The sequence below is a fragment of the Carlito syrichta genome, unplaced genomic scaffold, assembly GCF_000164805.1.
Source record: "Carlito syrichta isolate Samal-C Ts95f unplaced genomic scaffold, Tarsius_syrichta-2.0.1 Scaffold126652, whole genome shotgun sequence".
Lineage (NCBI taxonomy): Eukaryota > Metazoa > Chordata > Mammalia > Primates > Tarsiidae > Carlito > Carlito syrichta.
The window spans coordinates 32,899-57,354 of record NW_007070748.1 but is presented as its reverse complement, the minus strand read 5'-3'; the positions used below and the strand labels follow the sequence as shown (position 1 = coordinate 57,354).

Here is a 24,456-nt window from a genome sequence, read left to right as displayed (position 1 = left end):
GGGGCTGCGGCCGCCAGGCGCTTCCCGCGGGCTCCTGCCTCGGAGGCGGAGCAGGCCCCCGAGTGCCCGGCCTCAGGCAGACCCTGAGTGCTCTCCCTCTTCGCAGTCAAGGCCACCATGCCCATCTGGGTGGTCCTCCTGTCGCGGATCATCATGAAGGAGAAACAGAGCACCAAGGTAAGCCCGGCGGGGCCTGACGCCGTGCTGCGGTTCCCGGATCCTGGCCGCAGGCCTGCCGCTTCCTGGAAACGTGGAAGTGGGCGTGAGACTGCCTGGCCCTCTCTAGCTGCTGCTGGCAAGGCGGGCACAGGCGCGGTGTGGGCATAGTGACCCTCTGTGGCCTCCGCTGCGTGGGCCCTCCCAGTTTTGACCCCATCTGGGGCCGCTGGAGGTGGCCTTGGCTTGGCCCCCTCTAGGCTAAGCAGTCATGTACGCGTCTCCGGTGAGGCTGAGGGCTTGCAGCTCTGCTTGTCGCAGTTCGCTTCCTTGCAAGAGAGAGAACGGCCAGGGCACTCCCAGGGAAGCAAGATGGGAGTCTAAGGACTTGGTTTTAAAATCCAGCAAGTCTGAGAAATCAGAGCAGTTTGGAACGGTAGTGCTCTGGGAGTGCCAGAGACCGCCACAGACAGTGCTCAGACTGCGAGCGGAAGGTCTGAGCCAGGTCTAGGTGCCCGGTCCGGGTATTCCCTTGCCGGTGTCCTTAGGAGGAAGTCGGCTCCTGTTGTTCCAGCTGGAATCCGCTTCCTGTTGGACATGGTGCCTCTTTTCCACGCAGTTAGTTTTTGGCATCTTTTATGTAACTCAGAGCACTGTGCCCTGGATCAACTTATAGAAACTGGGCCACTTCTGGCCAATTTTCATTCCAGCCTTTTTCCCAGCAAGCCCTGTGTGTACGCTGCAGCCCCCTGCCTGAGTGATACCAGAGTGTGACCTGCCTCCTGGGGTTGGAGTTCCACCTAGCAGCATCACCTGATATCATGCTGTGCTTATCAGGTTTCTCCGTGGCATGGGACATTGTACCCAACTGGGCAGGGAGCCGGCAGTGTCATACAGCGAGGAAGGACTAGGATTGGCCCACACAGCCGATGATAATGACATCATAACCTCCAGGGACCCACCCTGCCAGGCAGATAAGGCAGGTGGCCATGCTTCCCAGTGTCAGGTCCTCCCAGGATGGACACAAGAAGGGGCGTCACATGCCTGTGGAGGGCCACATCCAGTGGTGAGGGGCTGGAGTTCCGGTCCTCAGTCCACAGTCCTCATTTGCTGTCCCAGGGGCACCACCACCCGCCTCCTACAATCTTCACCTTGCCTTAAGTGTGTTGTAGAGGCTGGGCACAGTGGCTCATGCTTGAAATCCCAGTGCTTTGGAAGACCAAGGCAAGAGGATCACTTGAGACCAGGAGTTCGAGACCTACCTAGGCAACATACTAAGACCCCATTTCTTTTAGATTTAAAAATACAGTTTATTTAAAAAAGTAAATTAGAGAGAGGAGATTCACCCCCCCCCAAGGTATGGGAAGGGGCCAAAGCTAGGAAAACAATGGCAGCCATAGTTCAACGAGCGCATGTCCTGACCAGTGGTTAGCAAAGCAATGGCTGTAAGACCCCATTTCTTTTTTTTTGAGTCCGAGTCTCACTGCATTCCCCAGGCTGGAATGCAGTGGCACACAGGCTCATCATGGCCACCGCAGCCTCGACCTGCTGGGCTCCAGTAATCCTTCCACCTCAGCCTTCCAAGCAGCCGGAACTACAGGCATACACTACCACACCCAGCTAACTTTTTGATTTATTGTAGAGACAGGTCTCGCCAAGTTGCCCGAACTGGTCTCAAACCCGCGGGCTCAGGCAATCCACTTGCCTTGGCCTCCCAAAGTGCAGGGATTACAGGCTGAGCCACTGAGTCTGGCCGAGATCCCATTTCTACAAAAAATAAAATAATTAGCTGAGTGTGGTGGCACACACTTGTAGTCCCAATGACTCAGGAGATTGAGGCAGGAGGCTCACTTGAACCCAGGACTTAGAGGCTGCCGTGAGCCATGATCACGTCACTGCACTCCAGCCTCTAGAGACAGAGTAAGACCCTATTTCTAAAAAGAGAGTTCTTGTAAGACAGAGTTGAGCCAGAATTGGGAGAGGTAGACACAGGGAAGGGATCCTACTGGGTCCCGGAGGATGGGAGCTGTTTAGCCACCAGACCCTGGCATGCCGGACCTTCCGGAAGGCCTTGCACTCCGCTGCTCGTTGAGTGCCGACTGTGTGCCGGGCAGTGGGATGGAACAATGAGCAGGGACTTGCCCTGAAATCGTGCGGGATTAACGGGGCCAGATGACTTTGCAGACAGTTATAGAAGGTGCTCTGTGGGGGAGCCCAGGTGGGCTCCAGGAACCTCCCGGGTGCAGATGGCTCAGGGGAAGCTCTCTGTTTGAATGGCGGGCAGAGTGTCCTGGCCAGGAGTCGCACACAGGAAGAGCCCAGAACGAGAGGGCAAGGGAGCGTCACGCAGGGCCAGGACTTCAAGCACGGTGGGTCCATGGCCTGGGTGGAGGCTGCTGAGTAGGAACCAGCCCCAGACTGGTAACGGGTGGGGGTGGGGCTGTCACCATCTGCCCAGGAGACCCCCTTCTCCCAGGGCGGTGCGGGAAGAGGGCAGAACCGTGTTGGGGGCCCGGCTCCAGCCTCGCCTTTGACCCTGCAGGTGTACTTGTCCCTCATTCCCATCATCAGCGGCGTCCTGCTGGCCACGGTCACTGAGCTGTCCTTTGACATGTGGGGGCTCGTCAGCGCCCTGGCTGCCACGCTCTGCTTCTCGCTGCAGAACATATTCTCCAAGAAGGTATGCAGGCACTGTCCGGACATGCGTGGCGTTGTGGGGGATGGGGCAAGCCGGGGACATTTGAAAAACGGGCCGGGTAGAGATTCTTTCAGGGTTGGAACAACAACAAAAAACCTTCCCGCCATTCTGCTGACACCCTGTTGTCTTCCTTTAAAATAATTTATGGCTTTCTAATGTAAAATTAACACGCGTTCCGTGTCAGGAAATAGAGAAAAGCCTCCAGTGAAAGATGTTAAGGTTATTGAGCAGGCGCTGTGCTGGGCACTCAGGACGGAGACCCGAGAGCCCTGCCCGGGGCTTCCGCGTATCCAGTCAGACCCCGCCGAGACCCCCGGGTGGCTGCAGTGGCCGTGAGGGCCTTTTCTGCACAGATCCTAGGGTTCTGGTATTGCCGATCCGGTAACAGTCTCGCTTCGTGCGTTTGTTGTCAGGCCGTAGCAGTTTCCTGTGCCATTAAGAACTAGTGCTCTCGGCTGGGCACGGTGGCTCATGCCTGCAGTCCTAGCACTTTCTGAGGGGGAAGCAGAGGACTGCTCAAGGCCAGGAGTCAGAGATGAGCCTGGGCAATACAGCGAGACCCCATGTCTGTAAGAAATTATGAAGTTAACTGGGTGTGATGGTGTGTGTAGTCCCAGCTGCTTGAGAAGCAGAGGCGGGAGGATCACTTGAGCCCAGGGGGTGAAGGCCACAGAGACCTTTGATCGCACCACTGCACTCCAGCCTGGGCAACAGAGCAAGACCCTATCTCTAAAAGAACTATCTTAAGGGAAAATAATCTTTACACTGTTGCACCTAACTCCTGTGATAATCGCACAGTTTTCAGGTACCACAATGAATGCAGTTTCCTGTTGGAAGTACAGTTTATTTCTAACTTTCATTATAATATAGAGATGATCTTTATACATGATGTTTTTCTGTTTCTTAGGTTGTTTCTTTGTGATAGGCTTACAGTTTTGGGGTCAGGGACATGGCTTAAAATAATGTGCCTGGTTATCTTCTGGAAAGGCTGTTTCAATTCATACTTATGCTGGCATGATTTTGGAGTGCTAGTTTTACAGCATCTTCACCAGGGTTGAGTGTTACAGGTTTTCTTTTTCTTTTCTTGGTCCTTTATACATGTAACATGATGCTTGTTTGGGGCATGTACTGTGTATCTCATCGCAGATACACTTACAGGTTTGGGGTTCGAGGTCCGACATTGGGACCAGCGCACAGTTGCCATGTGTGAAGCCTGGGTAACTGGGGTGCCTCGTGCCCCCATGTCATTTCCGCTGGCCTGTGAAGAGGCTCTCTCTCCCCAGGTGCTAAGAGACTCGCGAATCCACCACCTGCGCCTGCTGAACATCCTGGGCTGCCACGCCGTCTTCTTCATGGTCCCCACCTGGGTCCTGGTGGACCTCTCGGCCTTCCTGGTCAGCAGCGACTTGGTGAGTGGCCGCCTGCTGTTTCACGGGCGCCTGGCAGCTGGTCTTGGGCTCTCTGTTATGACTCGGCTACACAGTCGAGCAAGTGGCTTCTTGTGCATCTTGTCTCTGGCGAGCCTGGTCCCAGCTGCTGTTGCCACTGCATTTGTGCCTGTAACATTGAGGAAGGAAAAGCCAGCATGGCTGACTATTCCCGTCCTGACCGTCTGACTCAGGCCCCACTTTGACATTTTTTTCTTTCTTTTTTTTTTAGACTGAGTCTCACTCTTGTTGCCCAGGCAGGAGTGCAGTGGTACGACCATAGCTCACTGTAGCCTCAACCTTCTGGGCTCAAGCCATCCTTCTGCCTCAGCCTCCATACACCACCACACCTGGCTATTTGAAAAATTTTTTTGTAGAGCTGACGTCTCGCTGTGTTGCCCAAGCTGGTCTTGAACTCCTGAGCTAAAACAATCCTCCCGACCGGGTGGGGTGGCTCATACCTGTAACCCCAGCACGTAGGGAGTCCGAGGTGGGAGGATTGCTTGAGACCAGTAATTTGTGATCAACCTGGCAATGCAGCAAGAACTTGTCACTATTTTTTTTAAAAAAGCAATCCTCCTGCTTTGACCTCCCAAAGTCCTGGGATTACAGGTGTGAGCACCCAGCCTCACTTTGACTTTTTAAAACTGTGCCGCTCATTCCTTCTCTGTCCATATTTGGTTTACTCCTGATGGAATCCCTAGCCACCTGCAGGGTTAGCCTCCAGAGAAGGTGCTAGCAACAGATGCAGGTGACTGGTAAGGAGGCGGCATGATCCCTGCAGCAGACCCGAGTTAGGAAGGTAGTGTAAGCACTGCGTGGGCACGGCGTGGCCTGGCTGACGGGTGACACCTCTTATCTTTGGTCCTGGCCCTGTGAGGTGGCGAATGGCCTCCACCTTCCCAGTGAGCAGACCTCAGCTCTGCCCTTCCATTACACATTCAAGCTGGTTCTCCTACCTGGCAAGCCTTGCCTGGAGGCCCGGGCAGGGAGATGCCGGAGTGCTTGCCGCCAGCCGTGTTCACTGGATGTCTGAGTCGGGGCTGGGCTGACTGCCCGCACTGGCCTGGGAGCTGAAGTCCTGTCCCTCTGGGACTGGGGAGGGTCTCTCGTCCACAGTATTGTTGTGACCCTCATGTACTGATCAGGTGTGCAGGCGGCTCCTCGTCCTGGCTCAGCCAACCCTTCTGACAGGCTCTCTGCTTCTCCCGCCGCAGGGTGGGGGGCAGCTCTGGGCCCAGGGCCCCCTTGCTCCGTGCACCTCCTGTCCAGCCTGCAGTTGGAGCTTGGTGTGCTGAGTGGGGCAGCGTTTTCAGTCAAGTTGTCACTGCTGCCAGGCCTTTGCCGGGAAGAGACAGGAGGCAGATACATGGCAGTGAGGGGGGCTCGTGGCAGTCAGGTCCTGCAACAGCTCACACTCCAGGACTTGTGCCACTGAGGCTGTCTGCATCTTGTGCCTGGGAGGCCGCGGTGCCGGCTGCTCCCCATGCCTCCTCCTTCTGCCCCAGGTGTTCCTTCTGCTCCTCCACGTGCCCCTGGAGCTGGCGCGTCTGGAGAGACTCCCCACAGGATGGCTGCAGCAGGGCACAAGGGATGGTCAGTGTGGAAGAAGAAATCATCCCTCCTTAGTTTTGTCATTAAAGTATGACATGGGGACTCAGAGATTGGGGGAGTGAGGCAGCTCTTTTGATCTCATTCTTGCAAGAATGGGTGCCTCTCGGGTGAGCAGGCACACTGAAGAAGTCACAGCCAGCGATTTATGTCCTAGAACGCAAGTCCTTCTCCTGGTTTCCCATTGGTTGGGTTTTTGTAGGAGTTACACGCTTTCCCGTGGACACCTACATGTTACATGTCGACTGGTTTTACAGAATTATCTCATTTACATGTCCTATTTGCCAACTGGCTTACAGGATTACTATTCTGTAGATTAGATTCCGCCAAAAGGTTAAACATATAGCTTGCCAAAGCAAAAAGCTCATGAAAAGGAAACACAAAGCAGGAAGTGAATCAACAGAAGAGAAGCACAAAGCATTTAGCCACCATCTTGAGAACCCAAGATAAGCTAGCCTCCAATTTGAAAATAAATCACCATTCTTAATTCTCACAGTCAGGGTCTCTCTGCAGTTCCATTTGTCGCTAGGACATGCTTTGTGCAGAGGTGCAATCACAGTGCTGTGTCTGGGGCCACCAGACACATGCCAGTCCCCCACGGCTGTGTACCTGGGTGTTTCCTGCATTGACTTCCATTTGCTTTCCATTTTTAGCAGCTGCTTTTTCATGGATGTGAAGCTCTTATCATTCCAAAGCCAAACTAGGGAACCAGATTTATTCGGAGAAGTCCCCTCAGTTCTTGTCCCTCCCTAAAGGAATCGGCTCTCATTGTTCTGACCTACCTTTCTGTAGTTTTGCAAATATAAGCAAATGCACATGTATATAATGCCCTCCCTCGTCCAGCACCCAGCCTACAGTCAAAAGTACTCCAGCAAAAAGGAAAAACAGTAACAGTGCAGTAATACAAAACAATACGGTGTAACAACTGTTTACCTGGCTTGAATAGTTAACCCCCGCCAAACACCACTGAAAAGACTTGGCAAGCAGAACTAAGGTGGGAGCCAGTGTGACAGGGTGCCACACGCAAGGCCAAGGGAGTCTTATGCAAATGCCACGCCATTTCACATCAGGAACTGCAGCATCCACGACTGGATGCCCGCAGGGTCCCAGGCTCAGAGCACCATGGGCAGCCAGACCCTCTGCACCTTGCTCCTCATGTGGCGTCCTGGAGCTCTTTCCGTGGACGTGCATGGGCTTCTGTGTTTCTTTTAGGGCCGCTTGATGCCATCGGTAAGTTTGGAGTCGGTTTCATTGCGTTCCCATGCTGTAGTTCCTTGGTGCATGTATGTCCATGTACAGACAGGAACGTGCGGGCTTCTGCTGTGTTGCTGGATTTTGTGTTTTCTGGCATTTAACGGTTTTTAGGCCGGGTGTGGTGGCTCATGTCTGTAATCCTAGCACTTTGGGAAGCCAAAGTGTCCCAAAGTGCGAGGATCACTTGAAGCCAGGAGTTTGAGACCAGCCCAGGCAACATAGCAAGACCCCATCTCTATTTAAAAACAATTTTTAATGAATTTTTTTGTTTTAAAAACTCAACTCTTTAAAGCTTTCTTTCAGCAACTTTTTTTTGCAATAAAAAAGGGTTTTTAGCCGGGCTCGGTGGCTCAGCCTGTAATCCCGCGCCTTTGGGAGGCTGAGGTGAGTGGATTGCCTGAGCCTGCGGGTTTGAGACCCGCCTGGGCAGCGAGACCTCATCTCTACAATAAATCAAAAAATCAGCCGGGCATGGTAGCGCATGCCTGTAATTCCGGCTACTTGGAAGGCTGAGGCGGAAGGATCGCCGGAGCCCAGCGGATCGAGGCTGTGGGGGCCGGGAGCGGCCACTGCACTCCAGTTTGGGCAACAGAGTGAGACTCCAACTCAAAAAAAAAAAGAAAAAGGGTTTTTAGTAACCTCCTTTTTTGGTTGAGGCTACACATGTGTTTCCAGCATGAGGGGCCCGTGTATGTTTTAGTGGTAGCCCCAGGGACACACAGTCACCACTACTGCAGCCTGCAGGGGGTCCCCTCATGTCTGGGCCCCTCTGTCTTGTGTGCCCACGTAGACACACAGGTTGGCTAGCACTGTCCCGGTCCAGCACAGAGGGAGGAGGGCCAGACATGAGGCACCTGCGGCCCAGCACCTGGCCAGGACCACAGGCTCATAGACCATTCCCCAAGAGATGCCAGCTGCTGAGGCTCTTCAGGCTCGGGGAAAGCCAACCGGGACCGCCAGACCCTGGAGCTGGTGGGCTGGCACCGAGCAGCCCCTCAAGGACAGAGACATGGAGGGCAGCCAGCAGGGAGGAGACCGGGGCTCAGCTGCTGAGCCAGGCGGTGTGTCTGGGACTCTCTCTTCCGTGCCCGCAGCCCGACCTGGAGTGAAAATGGAGCCCTCTGCTTAAGCCAGCAGAGTGAACAAGGACCCCTGACCTGGGGGGGATTCCTGCTGGGCTTTCTCTTTTCTTTTTCCCCCATTTTCTTGTGTCCTGGGTGCTGGGAGTCCCTTGAGTGCCAGAACAGACAGGGAGCCTGCCTCTGCAGCTGGAGGAGGTGGCGTCCTAAGAGGAAGGGATTAACCCTGGCACATCTTTTCCTCTCTTCATACTTTCCCTGCTTGGCCCCCAAATGGGGGTGTAGTGACAGGACATGGTAACTCAGCCCAGCTTTCTGACTGGAGGACAGAAAAAAGGAGACCTAGGAGATGAGGAAGCACCTGGAAGCTCGTGGGCAGGAGCAGCTCGGGAAAGTGGCCTCATAGAGTGGCTCACAGAAGCCTGGGCAGCATTGTGAGACCCCTGTCTCTTCAAAAAGGTAAAAAATTATCCAGGTATGGTGACACACACCTGTAGTCCCAGCGACTTGGGAGGCTGAAGTGGGAGGATCGCTTGAGCCCAAGAGTTTGAGACCAGCCTGGCAACATAGTAAAACCTCATTAGAAAAAAAAAATTCAAAGATTAGCCAGGCATGGCAGTTTACACCTGTAGTCCCAGCTACTCAGGAAGCTGAGGCAGGAGAATCACTTGAGGCCAGGAGTTCTAGGCTGCAGTAAGCTGTTATCATGCCACTGCACTCCAGCCTGGGTGACAGACCAGTTCCTGGAATCTGGGATTGTGGGGTAGATGCTGCCCAGATGTGAGGCTGACCCACTGGGTAGCAAGCACCCAGGACATAGCCATTTAGCTCTTGGAGAGGCCCTGAAAGCAGAGCGAACTTTGGAACCACAGCCACCGAAAGTGACTAGGCTTATGGTGTCCGTTGCCTGCTCCATGGCATGTTACACTTAGCGTCAGGTTTAAGTAAGACCCCAGTCTTAGAATGTGCCCAATGCCCAGATACAATCCAGAAGTACTCTGCAGACAAAGAACTGGGAAAACTCAAGGTCATGTAGGAGAAGACAGCCAGCAGAGGCCAGCGGTGTGATGGCAGATGTTGGGATTATCAGACAGACACGAAAGCAGCAATGAAAATCGTGCTCCAAGAAGCAAAGGCAGACACATGGGAAGAGGCAGACTGACAGAAGAACCAAATGGAATTGTAAAATGGAAAACTCTTAAAAGCTCACTGAACGGGCTCCATAGCAGAGTGGCGGTGACAGGAAAGAGTTGATAACTTTGGAGATAGATCGGTAGAGATGAATCCAGCTTGAGCAACAGACAAAGCAGGCTACATGGCAGTGAGCAGATCCTTGAGGATCATACAAGTGGCCCCACAAACTGCTGAAAAGCAAAAACAAAGATTCTTGAAAGCCAGAGAAAATGACGCATTAAGTATAGTGCTGAAATGAAAGCACTTTGAGCCCACAAGTCTCTATCCAGCAAATACGGAGTGTCTGGCATCAGCAGACCTGTGAGATACCAGCAGGGATGCAGGGCTGGGCACTACCAGCCGCTAAACAACTCATTTATAGAGCACTGATGCTCTTCCCAAGCACGTGTGGAACATTCACCCAGATGGGCCACATTCTGTGTCATAAGACAAATCTTGACACATTTTAATGGCCTGAAATCATGCAGTGTGGCCAGGCATGGTGGTTCATGCCTGTCATCCCAGCACTTTGGAAGGCTGAGACAAGAGGACTGCCTGAGCTCAGGTTTGAGATCACCCAGGCAACATGGTGAGGCCCTGTCTCTATAATAAATCAAAAAAGTAGCTGGGCATGGTGGTGCGTGCTCCAGCTACTTGGAAGGCTGAGGTGGAAGGATGTCCTGAGCCCAGCAGGTCAAGACTGCGGTGGCCATGAGCATACCACTGCATTCCAGCTTGGGCAACAGAGTGAGACTCTGACTCAAAAAATAAATAAATTGTGCAACATAAATTCTCTGACCATAACAGAATTGGAATTCTCCAAAACTCCAGATACTTGGACATTCAGCAACACATTTCTCAAGAATCTATGGGCCAAGGAAGAAAATTGGAATAATCTTTATGAGAGTCATCCTTAGACATCACACCAAAAGCAAAGTCCAAATTTAAGAAAAAATTGGTAAATGGGGCTTCATCAAATTTAAACACTCTTGCTCTTCAGAAACACTGAAGTGATTGGAAAGACAAGCCGTAGACTGGGAGAAAATATTTGCAGATGACATACTACCCAGAGGACTCGTGTTCAGTACATGTAAAGAACTTTCAGCTCAGCAGTAAGGAACAACCCAATTTAGAAATGGGGAGGGCTGGGCTCGGTGGCTCAGCCTGTAATCCCACGCTTTGGGAGGCCGAAGTGAGTGAATTGCCTGAGCCCGCGGGTTCGAGATCCGCCTGGGCAACTTGGTGAGACCTCATCTCTACAATAAAACAAAAAAATTAGCTGGGCGTGGTAGCGCGTGCCTGTAGTTCTGGCTACTTGGAAGGCTAAGGCGGAAGGATCGCCGGAGCCCAACAGGCTGAGGCTGCGGTGGTCAGGAGAGGCCACTGCACTCCAGTCTCAGCGACAGAGAGGACTCCAACTCAAAAAAAAAAAGGGGGGGGGGAGAAGACTCAAAATGTGCATACAGAATATAAACATGCATAGGAAGTGTACCAACATGTTCAGCCCTCAAGAAGATGCAGCCACAGTGAGATAGATACCCTTGTGCCAAGGATGAGCATGTCAGGATGGGGCACATCTGGAATGGTCACATGTGGCAAATGCAAGATGGTGTCACCACTCCAGAACACATGTAGGAGTGTATGTGAACTTATACCAGCCAGGTGCAGTGGCTCAGCCAGTAATCCCAGCACTTTGAGAGGACAAGGGTTTGAGATCAGCCTAGGTAGCATAGTGAGACCTCATCTCTAAAAAATAATTAAAAATTAAGAGAAAAAGTTGGCTGGGCGTGGTGGCTCATGCCTGTAATCCCAGCACTTTGGGAGGTGGAGGTGAGAGGATCGCCTGAGCCCACAGGTTTGAGACTAGCTTGGGCAACTTGGTGAGACCTCATCTCTACAATAACTCAAAAAGCCAGCTAGCTGTGGTGCACATGCCTATGGTTCCAGCTTCTTGGGAAACAGGTAGAAGGATCACCTGAGCCCAGTAGGTCAAAGCAGCGGTGGCCATGAGTGTGCCACCGTGTTCCAGCCTGAGTGACGGACTCCAGCTTAAAAAAAAACGAAACAAAAAGTTAAACACCTAGCTACCCCACTCCTGGTTGTTTAAAGAAATGAAACTTAAGTTCATGCCAAATCATCAATACAGTTGTATACAGCAACTGTATTGATGATTACCAAGAACTGGAAACCACCCAGATGTCCTTTAGCAAGTGAACGGATAGGAAACGTGGGTGTTCATACAACGACATCACTTGGCAATAAAGATGCCAATTTGAATGAGTGAAGGAAGCCATCTCAGGAGGTGCCATGCTGTGTGATTCCACCTACAGGACAGTCTCCAAAGGACAGACCTATGGCGAGAGACCTTGGTGGTTACTGGGTTGGTATGGGGGACACCGAGGAGTTTTGGGGGGACAGCTGGATTGTGATTGTAGGTGGTCACACAAATCCACACACCTGTTAAAATGCTGTGTGGGATTGCACGCAGGAGGGAGAAACCATTGACTTTATTTTATTGCATGTCTGTTTTTTTAAACTGGAGGGCCTGGGTTCCTTTCCCGGGAGACAGGTGTCTATGCAGGCTGTAAGAAAATAACTTGGAGCTGGGCTTGGTGAGTGGATTGCCTGAGCCCGTGGGTTCGAGACCCGCCTGGGCAACTTGGCGAGACTGTCATCTCTCCAATAAATCAAAAAATCATCGTGACCCGCCTGGGCAACTTGGTGAGACCTCATCTCTCCAATAAATCAAAAAATCAGCCGGGCATGGTAGCGCATGCCTGGAATCCTGGCTACTCGGAAGGCTGAGGCGGAAGGATCGTCGGAGCCCAGCAGGTTGAGGCTGCGGTGGCCGGGAGCGGCCACTACACTCCAGTCTGGGCAACAGAGTGAGACTGCAACTCAAAACAAACAAACAGAAAATTAGCCAGGTGTGGTAGTGCATGCCTGTAATTTCGGCTACTTGGGAGGCTGAGGCAGAACGATCGATGGAGCCTAGCAGGTCGAGGCTGCAGTGGCTGGGAGCGGCCACTGCACTCCAGTCTGGGCGACGGAGTGAGACTCCAACTGAAAAAAAAAAGAAAGAAAGAAAATAACTTGGAAGTCCTTGTTGGTTGCCCGGGGCGGGACTCCTGGGTGCAGGCTGCCTCCCCTGAAGGCATCTGGTGGGCTCTGCCTTACAGAGGCTGTTGCTTCAACAAGGCTGTCCCAGTAGGAGGTTGGGATGTGTGACACGTGGTCCAAGTCTTGATTTGGTTGACTTCGGATCACCTAACGTTACCTTCCTCACCTTTGAGGACCATGGAACCCTGCTCTCTCTTGGGCGGTGGAGAAGCAATGAGGCAGCCATCCTGAGACACCTCCAGCTCTGTCTTGGGCCACCAGGCACCATCATCCTGACCACAGCTGTGTCCTCTGTAGCTGAGGCCTGGGGATTGGCCTAGAGGGCAGAAGCCACTGAGGGGTTGACTTTGCTGTCCATTCCCAGCCAGGCCACTCTGCCCTCTGACCCCAGGGACACTGAGCTGCCCTAGGACTCCTGTCTGGTCACAGACACCCAGGTGGCAGCAGCCTGAGTCCCAACCTGGAGTACTGGACTGAGAACGGACCGCATGCCCTCTGGAGTCCAGTCCTGAGTAGGCGTCCATCGACACCCGGCAGCTGGACTGATGGAGGGTGACGTCCTGGTCTCTTGCCTCGGGGTCCTGTGGTCCCCACGTCAGCTTGTGTGGCTTCTTGACTTCTGATCCCCAGCATGGCCACGTTAATTGAGGGCCAGAGGATGACTGAGGCTCAGTGAGTTTGCTTGGCTGGGATCACTTGACAGCACTTCCAAAGCCACGGTTTGGTTTGATCTTCACGGCCACAGTGTTGTAGGGACCGAGCAGGACGCCCCCACCGCTGACATTGAGGAGACAGAGAAGCAGACCAAGGGACCACAGCTCTGGCACACAGCATGGCACCCCGTGCTCTTGCATCAGTCTGTCCTACGCAGCCCCATTCCCAGACCTCCACCTCCAGCCTGTGGCATGCCTGCAAGCAGACCCTGACCCCAGCAAACCTGAAGTCTGACTGAGTCAGCTCTTACTGTAAGCTGGAGGAGACCCAAGGGTCCTGAGCTCTGGGCGCTTGTGGGCCAGTCCTGAGAGTAGGCTTTGGCTTCTGTGTGCTCTGTGCCCGGGCAGTGGCTTTGCTGTCCTTTCCTCCGCAGGGGTGCCTTATAGGTCATGCATGCACAGCACCCTGTGTGACCACCACACGCCTAGGCTCATGGCGGCCAGCGGTGGGAACTGGGAGTGCATTGGTATCCCCCCACCTGCCCACTGGGTGGAGTGGGAGGGTTCGCGAGTGCTAAGACGTGTCCTCTCCTCTCCACAGACCTATGTGTCCCAGTGGCCCTGGACACTGCTGCTCCTGGCCATCAGCGGCTTCTGCAACTTGGCCCAGAATGTCATTGCCTTCAGCATCCTCAGCCTCGTCAGTCCCCTGAGCTACTCGGTTGCCAATGCCACCAAGAGAATCATGGTCATCACTGTGTCCCTGGTCATGCTGCGCAACCCAGTCACCAGCACCAATGTCCTCGGCATGATGACGGCCATCTTGGGTGTCTTCCTGTACAACAAGGTGAGCAGGGGTGGGGACTGTCCCTTCAATGCCCAGGGAAGGTGGGACGGGAAGGGCCCTGGAGCAGGGGGCCTGCTTTGCTGCCGGTGTTCCTGGTACGGTCCACCTGGTCTGGCCCCTTCTTTCCTGCCCAGACAAACGCTGGCCTTGCACCCCTGGCTGTGCCTGGACGGTGATTCTCTTCTGCTGCTCCAAGGCCCTGTCCAGCATGGCCAGCAGGACACGCCCTCCACGTTACCCCTCTGGGCTGGCCCTGCGACTTGTGTGGGCCCTGCCGGCGGGGGGTCGAGGTGCTCCCCACCATGGGCACACGTCCTGGAGAATGAGCCTGGCTGTGTTGCTTGTTCCCTTGCAGACCAAGTACGACGCCAACCAGCAGGCCAGGAAGCACCTTCTCCCGGTCTCAGCGGCAGACCTGAGCGGCAAGGAGTACCACCAGAGCTCCTCAGAGCAGCCCCACAACGGCCTCCTCTTCCCCCAGCACGGGGACCAGTATGGCCGCAGCAGCCTCCTCACAGGCCCCTTCCCGCATGGCCGGCAGGGCTACCCACATGCCTACGGCTTGAGCCGCTATGATGTGTAGCAACCAGTAGGCAGGACAGATGATTCTGTGCCCCACCCAGCGTCAGGACCTCCTGTGGCCAGTGCACACGCACCCTAGCGAGGGGACACCACGTGACTCCCCATCGCAGACCTGAGCCTGCCCAGTGAGCAGGACATGCCTGCAGTGCCGACGGCCACGGGCTCTGGGCAGGCCGGGTCTAAACAGACAACGTTTTGTGCCCATTTTCCTGGGGCACGTCATCTGCGGCCATGTCCCTGCCAAGGCCTCGGCCCACTGTACGCTTCCATGTGGAATGATGTCCCAGGCCGCGGTTCTAGGCTCCTGTTCTGCTGTCCAGGGAACACTCAGGACCTGTTTCCCAGGGGCATTGCTGTGACGCAGACCAGAAGCGCGCCCAAGGTGGGCTTCCCCGGAGAGGACCCGAGGGCGGTGCTGCTGTGTCCCCTGCTCAGACACAGGGAGGACACACAGCGCCTCGTCCAGAACACCTCCCGCAGCATAGTGGTCCTGGTCTCCCACCGGCCCCGCCCACTCACGACTCCCAGCAGATGGCCCTACGCGAAAGGCTGGTGCAGCATGCCCTGTGCCCACATGCTGGGGTTGGCGCCTGCCCGCTCCCTGCCCTGCACTCCTGCCCAGGGTCAGCTCCTTCCGCGGCAGAGGGAGGACCTCTGGAAATCATGTTCAGTATCGCAGCTCTGCTTCTGTAGCAGCCGCCGTCTTTCCGGATGCGTCTCCACTGCTTCTGTGATGACTTGGTAGGATGTTGGCTGGGAAGTCTTGATTTTATGATCTTTCCTTTTTCTAGGGACTGTTTTGTAGTCGTGTGTGTGTGTGTGTGTGTGTGTATGAGAGAGAGAGAGAGAGAGAGAGAGATGCAGAGAGAGGCCTGGGTCCCAACGAGGGGGTGCATTGGGACTGGCTTGTGGATTGAAAACCATTTTGTTCCTGAGCATTTAAAACAAGAAAAATTCCTACTGGTGATCCTTCTATCTCAGTGTTAGCAGGAAGTAATGAAGTGTTTGAAGCTTCTCTCTCAGTGACACAATTGCTGAAAATGGAGTGAATCAAGATGGTTATCTCAAGATTCTTGCCTACTAGACAAGGCCAGTGTCCAGGATCTGTGATCTGATTCTGTGTTGTTAGGGCCTGCATCATGTCCTGTTTAAGAGGAGATGTATGAGTGCCATGCTAGGATTTGGTTTGCTGAATCGCGAGGGGGACACCAACCCAGAATTTATTCATAAAAAATTGTGTGTTTTTTTTTTTCTGAGTGGGAGTCTCACTGTGTCACCCAGGCTGGAACGCAGTGGCACGCTCACAGCCACTGCAGTCTTGCACTGCGGGGCTCAGGGGATCCTTCTGCCTTAGCCTCCCAAGTAACTGGAACTACAGGCATGCGCCACCACAGCCGGCTAATTTTTTAATTTAATGTAGAGATAAAGTCTCACCAAGTTGCCCAGGCTGGTCTAAAACCCTTGGACTCAGGCAATTCTCTCTACCTCCCAAATGCTGGGATGACAGGTGTGAGTCACCACACCCAACCAGTGTATTCTTACATGTTTAAATTCAGTCACTTTCAAAATATTCTTTGCTGGATGTGTTTGATGCAATAATACTTGTCAAGACACTTTTTCCACTGCTTAAGACCTTTTGGACTCAGTTTTGATGCCTTCGAGTGCTTCTGCCGTTGTTTCGTTTCACCTCTTCCACATTGGCAAAGTTTCCCTTTGAGGACTTTATTTATCCTGGGAAACAAAACATGTCACTCAGGTTGGTACTAGGGCGGATGGGGAGGGCAGGGCATGGGGGTCATGCTGGTTTGGGTCCGAAACCGCCGAACACTCAGCGTCCCGTGGGTCGATGCGCTTGTAAATCACCCATCGTGAAATGGGCAGGCACCTCGGGAGAATTTCTAGACAACAACTCCCCGAAGCAGAATGCAGCCTCTCCCAACACGAGCTGGCACTCTGAGGCTGACGGGTCCTAGAACACCCCTAGCGGGGGAAGCCTGTGCTACAAGGGGCCCGCCCTCCAAAAAATACCCCCCCTTTTTTTGGTTCCCCCTCATATTCTTTAGTCAAGAACAAGCTTGGAGCTAGGCCCGGTGGTTTGTGCCTGTAATCTCAGCACGTTGGGAGGCCAGGGCAGGAAAACGACTTGAGTCCAAGGTCGGAGGTTGCAGTGACTTGTGATGACACCACTGCATTCCAGCCTGGGCCACAGAGCAAGACCCTGTCAAAAAATAAGCTGGAGTTTTGGCAGAATTCCATCGGGAAAATATAGGGCCCCAGAAGGTAGTCCTGTGTGGAGGTGCAGACTGTGGTCTGTCTTTCCTGGCTGCGCCTTCAGAGGGGCTTAGCTGGGCCTGTGGGGTCTCGGTGGTGGCTGCCTTTCCTGTAGCTGGCGTTCGAGCGGGAGCAGCCCCGGGGCAGCGGTGCACCCTTTGTCTCCCGGTGAGATGTCTCCCTGTTCTGAGAAGACGTCATATGGCTTGCACTTGGCTCCTGGGTTTTTTCTTTTTCCTTTTGTTTTGAACTTTGTGTTTAGAATGTTTTGTCAGCTTACAAGTGGCCCCTCCTGGGGAGGTGGCTGGTCCTCCTGCCTGCCTGAGTCTCTGCATTGCCAGCCCAGAAGCACCCCTGCCTGCCCATCTTGTCGGTTTGCTTCATAAGCGCCCTGGTTGTGTTTTGAAACAGCTGCTGTGTAGAATGGGCAGAGGCAGCCTGAGGGTGTCCCTTGTGGAAGGGCAGCCAAGTCCCGAGGCAGGCGGGTCCGCGGGCAGATATGCCCGCTGGGAGTGAATGGGATGACCTGGCACTACTGACAGTGCAGGAGTCATCGGTGTTCACAGCACGTGGTTCTGTGAATGGACAGCTGACCTCCAAAGTGAACGTGCCTCCAGCCAGTCTTCATGAAGCCTCTGATGTTGCTAAAGCGTGTATGTCTGTCTTCCTTTTTCAGTGCAAGCTCTGTCAGTGAAGGGATAGGACTGTCTGGACCTATTATGGCTCACAAATGGGGAACTTAATCCTGTCAGTAATGTACAGCACATTCACACACCAGATGATTCAACAATCATCTTAGACCAGATGGTGACATCGTGGGGCCTGGAGGGTTTGAGCCAACAAGGCCTCCCGATGCTAGTGTCCCAGCTGCCCAGTGCCCTGTCCAAAGCCCCCATGCCGGCATCTGTGGCTGTTCTTCTCGCCCTCCTTGTGCCAGGGCTGATGGTAGAGACCTTCATGTACCCAGCCAGCACACCCACTCTGACCCAACCCCTGATTTTACAGGAGGCCCTGCAGCTCAGAGGGTATCTGCTTAGTGTTTGTTCACAATCGTGCAGCCCAGTGTGACTCTTGAGCACCTCATTCTAAGTCTTTCATTGTGGCAAAGTCAAACCCCTGTCACCAGGAGCCAAGCCAGACCGGACTCTGCTGTGTGTGTAGCCAACGACATGTAGCCGGGACACACTCAGCCCTGACACCTTAAGGTCCAGCAGCCTAAAGGGCAGAACACGAAGCTATTAAAAGACCCGAGAACTGTTAGACGCTTTTCACTGTCACCTGTCTTTGAGACTTACCTGCTGTAGACTGTTCTGTGGAAATGACACGTATTTATTCTTGATGGCATTTACCAAAAATAAATGATGGTCCCCAGGGAGCCAAGCTCGGTCCCAGTTTGTCAGTGAGGGTGTTTCTGAGTGACCCTGTCTTCAGTGTGCCCACAGCAAACAGAAGAGTGAGAAAGAGCATACCGACCTGGCTCTTACATCTGGATGCGTTGCAACATTTTTTTCTTCTGAGCCAAAAATTAGGAAGACTGAGTAAAAATAGACTCAGCTGAATAGCTGACAACACCCTTTACTGAACAGTGACACAACACGGAAGGCTGCGGCCACTGTGCTCTCAAAGCTGCTGTGGAGTAATAATAGCTACAACTGAGTACCTGCAACTAGCCACACTCGGTCCTCATGCTGTTGTGGGAAGGGTCGTCTGCCTTGCTTTACAAACGGAGGCAGGCCAGGGGAGCCAAGTCACCGTCAGGTCACATCGCAGCACAAGCCTGGCTCAGAGCCGGTTTCCCCATGGGACTCAGCCGTTCCCACTGGGAAGGCTTTCAAACATAGGTGGTGAAGGCATGAGCTTCTGTTAGAGCAAGCGTCCACCTCCTCTTGTACACGGATTTACTAAGGCCTGTGCGGAGGACCGGGAAAGAGACCCATGAGCCTCCTGCCCTACAAGCTCAGGGCTGAGGTCACAGTTGAGTAGCTAGGTGAGTAGGGGGCGGGGCGGGGGCTGCTGTGAGACGGCGGGCTCGCTCTGGGGATCACAGGGCATCAGAACCCAAATGGGAGCTAGTACCAAGCCCCGTTTTAGAGTGGGCAGCAGGAGCAGAGGCCTGGGCTTGGCCGTGGAACAGACGGGAACCCGGGGCATCTGTCTCCATGCCCAGGCCCTTTGCTCTGCAGAGCACTGAGACGAGTGCTCCAGAGGGGTGGGACCAGGGTTCTTGCCCAGGCCTCCCTCTAGTTAGACCCTGAAGTGCTGAAGTCTGGGCCACACAGGTGGTTTTGCCATCTGCCACCATAATTACGATAGGACTTCGAAGCTCTGCCCTGGGATGGGGTCACTGGGGTCTCTGCGCTCTGAGTCGGGGGCCTGTTCTTCAGGGATGGGTTTAGGGACAGCCCTGTTGAGAGTCCAGCCAGACACAAGAGTCTGAGCTCCCAACCAGAGTGTTCTCCCAGAGCCTGGAATACTGCTTGCCTCCTCAAGTCACCTTCTCTGTGACCACAAGCTTGCTGATGACGTGAACACAGTCAGGCCCAAGGAACACTCCTTGCTCCAGCCGTCACAGCGTCCTCGGTTCAGCCTCTTTCCAGGCAGAACAGAACCATCTCACTCCCGCCGTGGTGGTGCTGACCACACAGGGTTCACGGTCACATTCGTCACACCAAGCCAGGGCTTTACCGACACCATCAGGCTGGATTTCTCAGTCACCCACCACCCACTACATTTTTAATAGCCTTTGTCACCTATGTATTTTTTCAGCTTGAAATAAACTGACAAAGCAAAAAAATAAAAAGAATTATCTGTACTTACTATGCAGATGTCAAAAAGAACACAGTAGACCCCTGGACAGGGACGGTCTTCCAAAACGCAGTGCTGGGGTAGGACATCAGTGTGCTTGTGAATGTGTCACTCACCTCTGGAACAAAACTCGGGAAATGGGACACAGCAGTTACACTGCAGAGGACATGTATACTTTTCCCCCTGCACCGGCATATAATGCATACTGTTTTGTAATTGGCTTTTGGGGGAAAAAAACGAGGATGCTGCGAACACTCCCATTATTAAATATTCTCGAGTTTGTGCGTGTGTCCACAGCATCAGAGTACTCCCCTTAACTGTGTACGTGACATCATAGCTTCCCTCGGGGGCAAAGGCACATTCTGAGGAGAAATTCCTCGATGTGGGTTAGGGTTAAACTTCCATGGGTTCATCTGACCTGAAGTGCACTCATTTTACCTTGTCTTTCTGGGCTCCTGGAGAACATCTGCAGCTTCTCTGTCTGCCGGCCCTGTCAACTATTTCTTCTGACTTGGATTCTGCCTTGGCCCTCGGAAACAAGCCTGGAGACATCCTAGTGATGCCTGTATCCTAGTGATACCAGCATTTAAGTGACCTGAAATGCATGTATGGAAGTAGTGATCATGGGTGTAATATCTTTCTGGAGGGCAGTTAAGCAGTGACAGCATTGAATGTCGCCCCAGCACAGTGGCCTAGGCCGGGCACGGTGGCTCATGCCTGCAATCCCAACACTTTGGGAGGTGGAGGTGAGAGGATTTCCTGAGTCCAGGAGTTTGAGGCTAGCCTGGGCAACATGGCAAGACCTCATCTCCACAACAAATCAAAAAACCAGCTGGGCGTGGCAGTGCACACCTGTAGTCCCAGCTGCTTGGAAGGCTGAAGTGAGAGGATCACCTGTGCCCAGGAGGTTGAGGCTGCAGTAGCTGTGAGCGTTCCACTGCACTCCAGCCTGGGGTATGGAGTGAGACTCCAACTCAAAAAAAAAAAGTGGTATAAAGATGAAACCCGGGAGCCTCCAGAGTCCCGCTTCAGTAAGTTGTGGCAAATCCACCCCCATGGAATCCTACATAACCTTAAGAATGACTCGCAAACCTGTTGGGCCAGAAGGTCCTATTCAGAATCTGATGGCCAGGTGCAGTGGCACACGCCTGTGATCCCAACACTTTGGGGTGCTGAAGCAGGAGGATCACTTCAGCCCAAGAGTTTGGGATCAGCCTGGGCAACAGATCAAGATGCCGTCTCTAGTTTTAAAAAAGGCGGGGCATGGGGGCGCACGACTGTAATCCCAGCACTTGGGGAGGCCGAGGCGAGGATTGCCTGAGCCCATGGGTTTGAGACCACCCTGGGCAACTTGGTGAGTCCTCATCTCCACAATAAACCAAGAGAAGAAAACTCACCAGGCGTGATGGCACATGCCTGTAGTTCCAGCTACTTGAAAGGCTGAGGCGGAAGGATCACCTGAGTCCAGCAGGTCGAGGCTGTGGCGGCCGTAAGTGTGCCACTGCACTCCAGCCTGGGCAACAAAGTGAGACTCCAACTCAAAAAAAATGAAGTCTGCTGTCAATTTCATTCATTCATGGTTCTCTGAAGTCCATCCATGGAGGTCCCCACGTGCAAACTCCTTGACGTTGATCTCGGCTGGCATTAAGTCATCCCACCACCCAGAGAGTTCTGTAGACAGTAGGATCCACCATCCCCTCTGCCTGTTGAGATCTATAGAGCACAGACCTCACCCAGAGGGGGCCAACCACTGTCACAGCCTCAGCACCCTGTCTGTCCTGTGATGACACCTTGTGCTGCTGTATCTGACCTGGGGGTCTCTCCTCCCCATGGGTGGAGTTTGGGTCTGACCTGCTCATTGCCATGTCCACAAGCTTCAGCTGGCGCCTGCGTGTGTGCGCCTCTTCGAAGAATGCTTTCACAGGTGATCTGCAGTCAACTAACAGACAAGAAACAGGAACTTGGAACCTCAATTAAGTGCAGCATTATCCCCCTAAAAGCAGTTGGCTCTTCTCATGAGGAGCCCCATGTCTTGGTCTGTAACAGAATACCCGAGCCTGGGTAACTCTTAATGGAAAGGAATTTACTTCTTACAGTCGCGGAAGCTGTAAGTTCAAGGTCAAGGGGCTGCACCCGGTGAGGCCTTCTTGCTGGTGGGGGGCCCTGCAGAGTCCCCATGGTGAGGGGACCGAACTGCCAGCTCAGTTCTGTCTTGCGTGGGTAAAGCCACCAGTCCCACCCCGTGATACCCATGTATTCATCAACCCATTAATCCTTCGTCCACGAGTGAACGAATCCATTCATGACGGAGGCCTGCAGGGCCCAATCCTCTGGGAGGTCTTGTTGCCTCACACGGTTACACCGTGTGAGGTACACTTGGGGCACAAGCATCTAAGCCACAGCGATGCATGTTGAACACACTGCACTCAGTTGTTACATTTTGGATTTCACCAGCAGAAATTTTACATACCTAGACTGACTTACAAACTATTATAGCAAAAGCTTGTGATCCCTGGCCTAAAGCCATACTCGGTGCCCAGGTGGGAATCTGAGCATGTGATGGGAAAATGCTGAGACAACAGAGAAGAATGGAGTCTTGCTAGGGTGGTGGCTCACACCTGTCATTCCTGTGTTTTGGGAGGCCGAGGAGAGAGGATCGCTTTGTTATAGCCAACCACGAATAAATCGCCAACACGCCAAGAAGTTTAAAGTTGAGCCCTTTATTCGCCAGCAGTCCACAGCAGGCTCGTGCCGGAAAGAAACTCTCGACCCCGAATGAAGCAAGCAAGGGGTTTATAAAGGACAAAACCACAGTTTCATCAGTCAGTTGGGGGGCAACCAGGAAAGTTCAGTCATGGAACATTAAGAACAGTTAATAGAACAGTAACAATTATAAGCCGGGCTTGGTGGCTCAGCCTGTCATCCCGCGCCTTTGGGAGGCTGAGGTGAGTGGATTGCCTGAGCCCGCGGGTTCGAGACCCGCCTGGGCAGCGAGACCTCATCTCTACAATAAATCAAAAAATCAGCCGGGCGTGGTAGCGCGCGCCTGTAATTCCAGCTACTTGGAAGGCTGAGGCGGAAGGATCGCCGGAGCCAGCAGGTTGAGGCTGTGGTGGCCGGGAGCTGCCACGGCACTCCAGTCTGGGCGAGAATGAGACTCCAATTCAAAAAAAAAAAACAAAACAATTATAGAACAGTTTATCTTGAGCAGTTACAGAACAGCTTATCTGGGCTTCCTGCCAAGCAGGATGTAGTTTACTGCTTACTGGAAGGCTGGGGTAGTCACACAGAGTTGGGGTGAGAGGGGGAACTGAGAGGCCAAACGGAAGAACTACTATAAAATGGAGTTGCCTTGGTTAGGTCACTAACAGCCATTTTATGAGGTCACTAACAGCCGTTTCAGCTTGAGCCCAGGAGTTCGAGACCAGCCTGGGCAAGGTAGTGAGGCCCCAAAAGTAAAGAATCCAAAATATGTGTGCACCAGCCAGGCCAGTGGCTCACGCCTGTCATCCCAGCACTTTGGGAGACGGAGGCAAGAGGACTGCCTGAGCCTGCGGGTTTGAGACCAGTCCAGGCAACTTGGTGAGACCTCAGTCTCTACCATAAATAAAACAATTAGCCGGGCATGGTAGCACACACCTGCAGTTCCGGCTACCTGGAAGGCTGAGGAGGAAAAGTCGCCGGAGGCCAGCATGGCGACGATGCGCTGGCTGTGAACATGCCACTGCACTCCAGCCTGTGGGCGACAGAGTGAGACACCAATTCGAAAAACAGTGATGATAATAAAGTAAAACACGTGTGCATCCTGAAAGACCAGACCGAGAGCGGAAATGCCATTTTTCACCTTGTTCTTAAATACTAATACAATGATGAGAAAGTAGAAGCTATGTTTTGGAGAAATGCATACTTTAGGTAAAGATTAACCTTGCCAACTTTGACTTTTCGGAAACAGACTTCCTGGTACCGGGCATCGGGCATCAAAGGTGTCTCGTGGCTTTTGTAAAGAGCGTCTGCAAGGCCTAAGACTCACACGTTAGGCAAACCACAAAACTTGGGATAACAAAAGTTATGCAGATTGCAGGACTTGGGATGGCTCAGGGGGGTGCGGATGGGGATTCGAGCACCCAATTTACTCCAGGAAATTGGGTGCTGTCTGCAGGGAAGTCAAGGATCCCCCGCAGCTGTCTGCTGGGAAGGCGGAGGAGATACGGGAAGGGCACCCTCCATTAGCGCTAAGGAACGTTACTAGGAACGTACAGGAGCGCTAGAATCCTTACCGCGCCCTTCTCTAGGGCTGTGGTAACGTGGGCGACGTTAGGGGGTCTCCGTGCCACAGACCTCCGAGACGTTCGCAGGTGGCCGGCAAGGAAGTCACCGCCGTCACCCCTGCCTGACTGCAACACCCCCGAGGGAAGGGACTCAAGCCGGGCCGCAGGAGCTCCGGGCCACGCTCGCCCAGAGTGCAGGCCACCTCCGGGCTGGGGGAAGGGAACCTTTCCTAAAGAAATCTTTTCTTTCCTCGCCTCTGTGTGTGTTGCAACGCTTCGCATCACTGGGATCTCCGGTTTGCCGCGCACACCTCGGCTCGCCGGCCCCTCGCCCGCTCCACCCGGCCGCCCTCGCCCGAGCCGCGCCCTGACACGTCCGCCCGCACACACCCCACACCGAGCCGGGCGGCGTGGCCCCCGGCGTCGGCGAGGTGGAGGCCCGGGAGTCCAGGAGCTGCGCAGCCGCCTTTCCAGGGCGGCGCGCGCCCCGCGGCCCGCAGTGTGCGGGGAGG

At 53.7% G+C, this 24,456-nt stretch overlaps 2 protein-coding genes across 2 annotated transcripts in view; both read left to right on the top strand.

Moving 5' to 3' along the window:
• The first annotated feature begins 101 nt into the window (after positions 1–101).
• SLC35E1 (solute carrier family 35 member E1) lies at positions 102–14,617 on the top strand. The gene is made up of 5 exons (XM_008048778.2): positions 102–177; positions 2,699–2,836; positions 4,138–4,263; positions 13,773–14,018; positions 14,374–14,617. The coding sequence occupies exons 1-5, from the start codon at positions 118–120 to the stop codon at positions 14,599–14,601; spliced, it is 798 nt and encodes a 265-aa protein (XP_008046969.1). The 5' UTR covers positions 102–117; the 3' UTR covers positions 14,602–14,617.
• Positions 14,618–17,370: 2,753 nt separating this feature from the next.
• CHERP (calcium homeostasis endoplasmic reticulum protein) overlaps positions 17,371–24,456 on the top strand; it is a 23,829-nt gene continuing 16,743 nt past the window's right edge. The window contains 2 exon segments of the mRNA XM_021707895.1: positions 17,371–17,524; positions 17,809–17,896. Of these exon segments, the coding sequence (XP_021563570.1) occupies positions 17,371–17,524; positions 17,809–17,896 (242 nt within the window).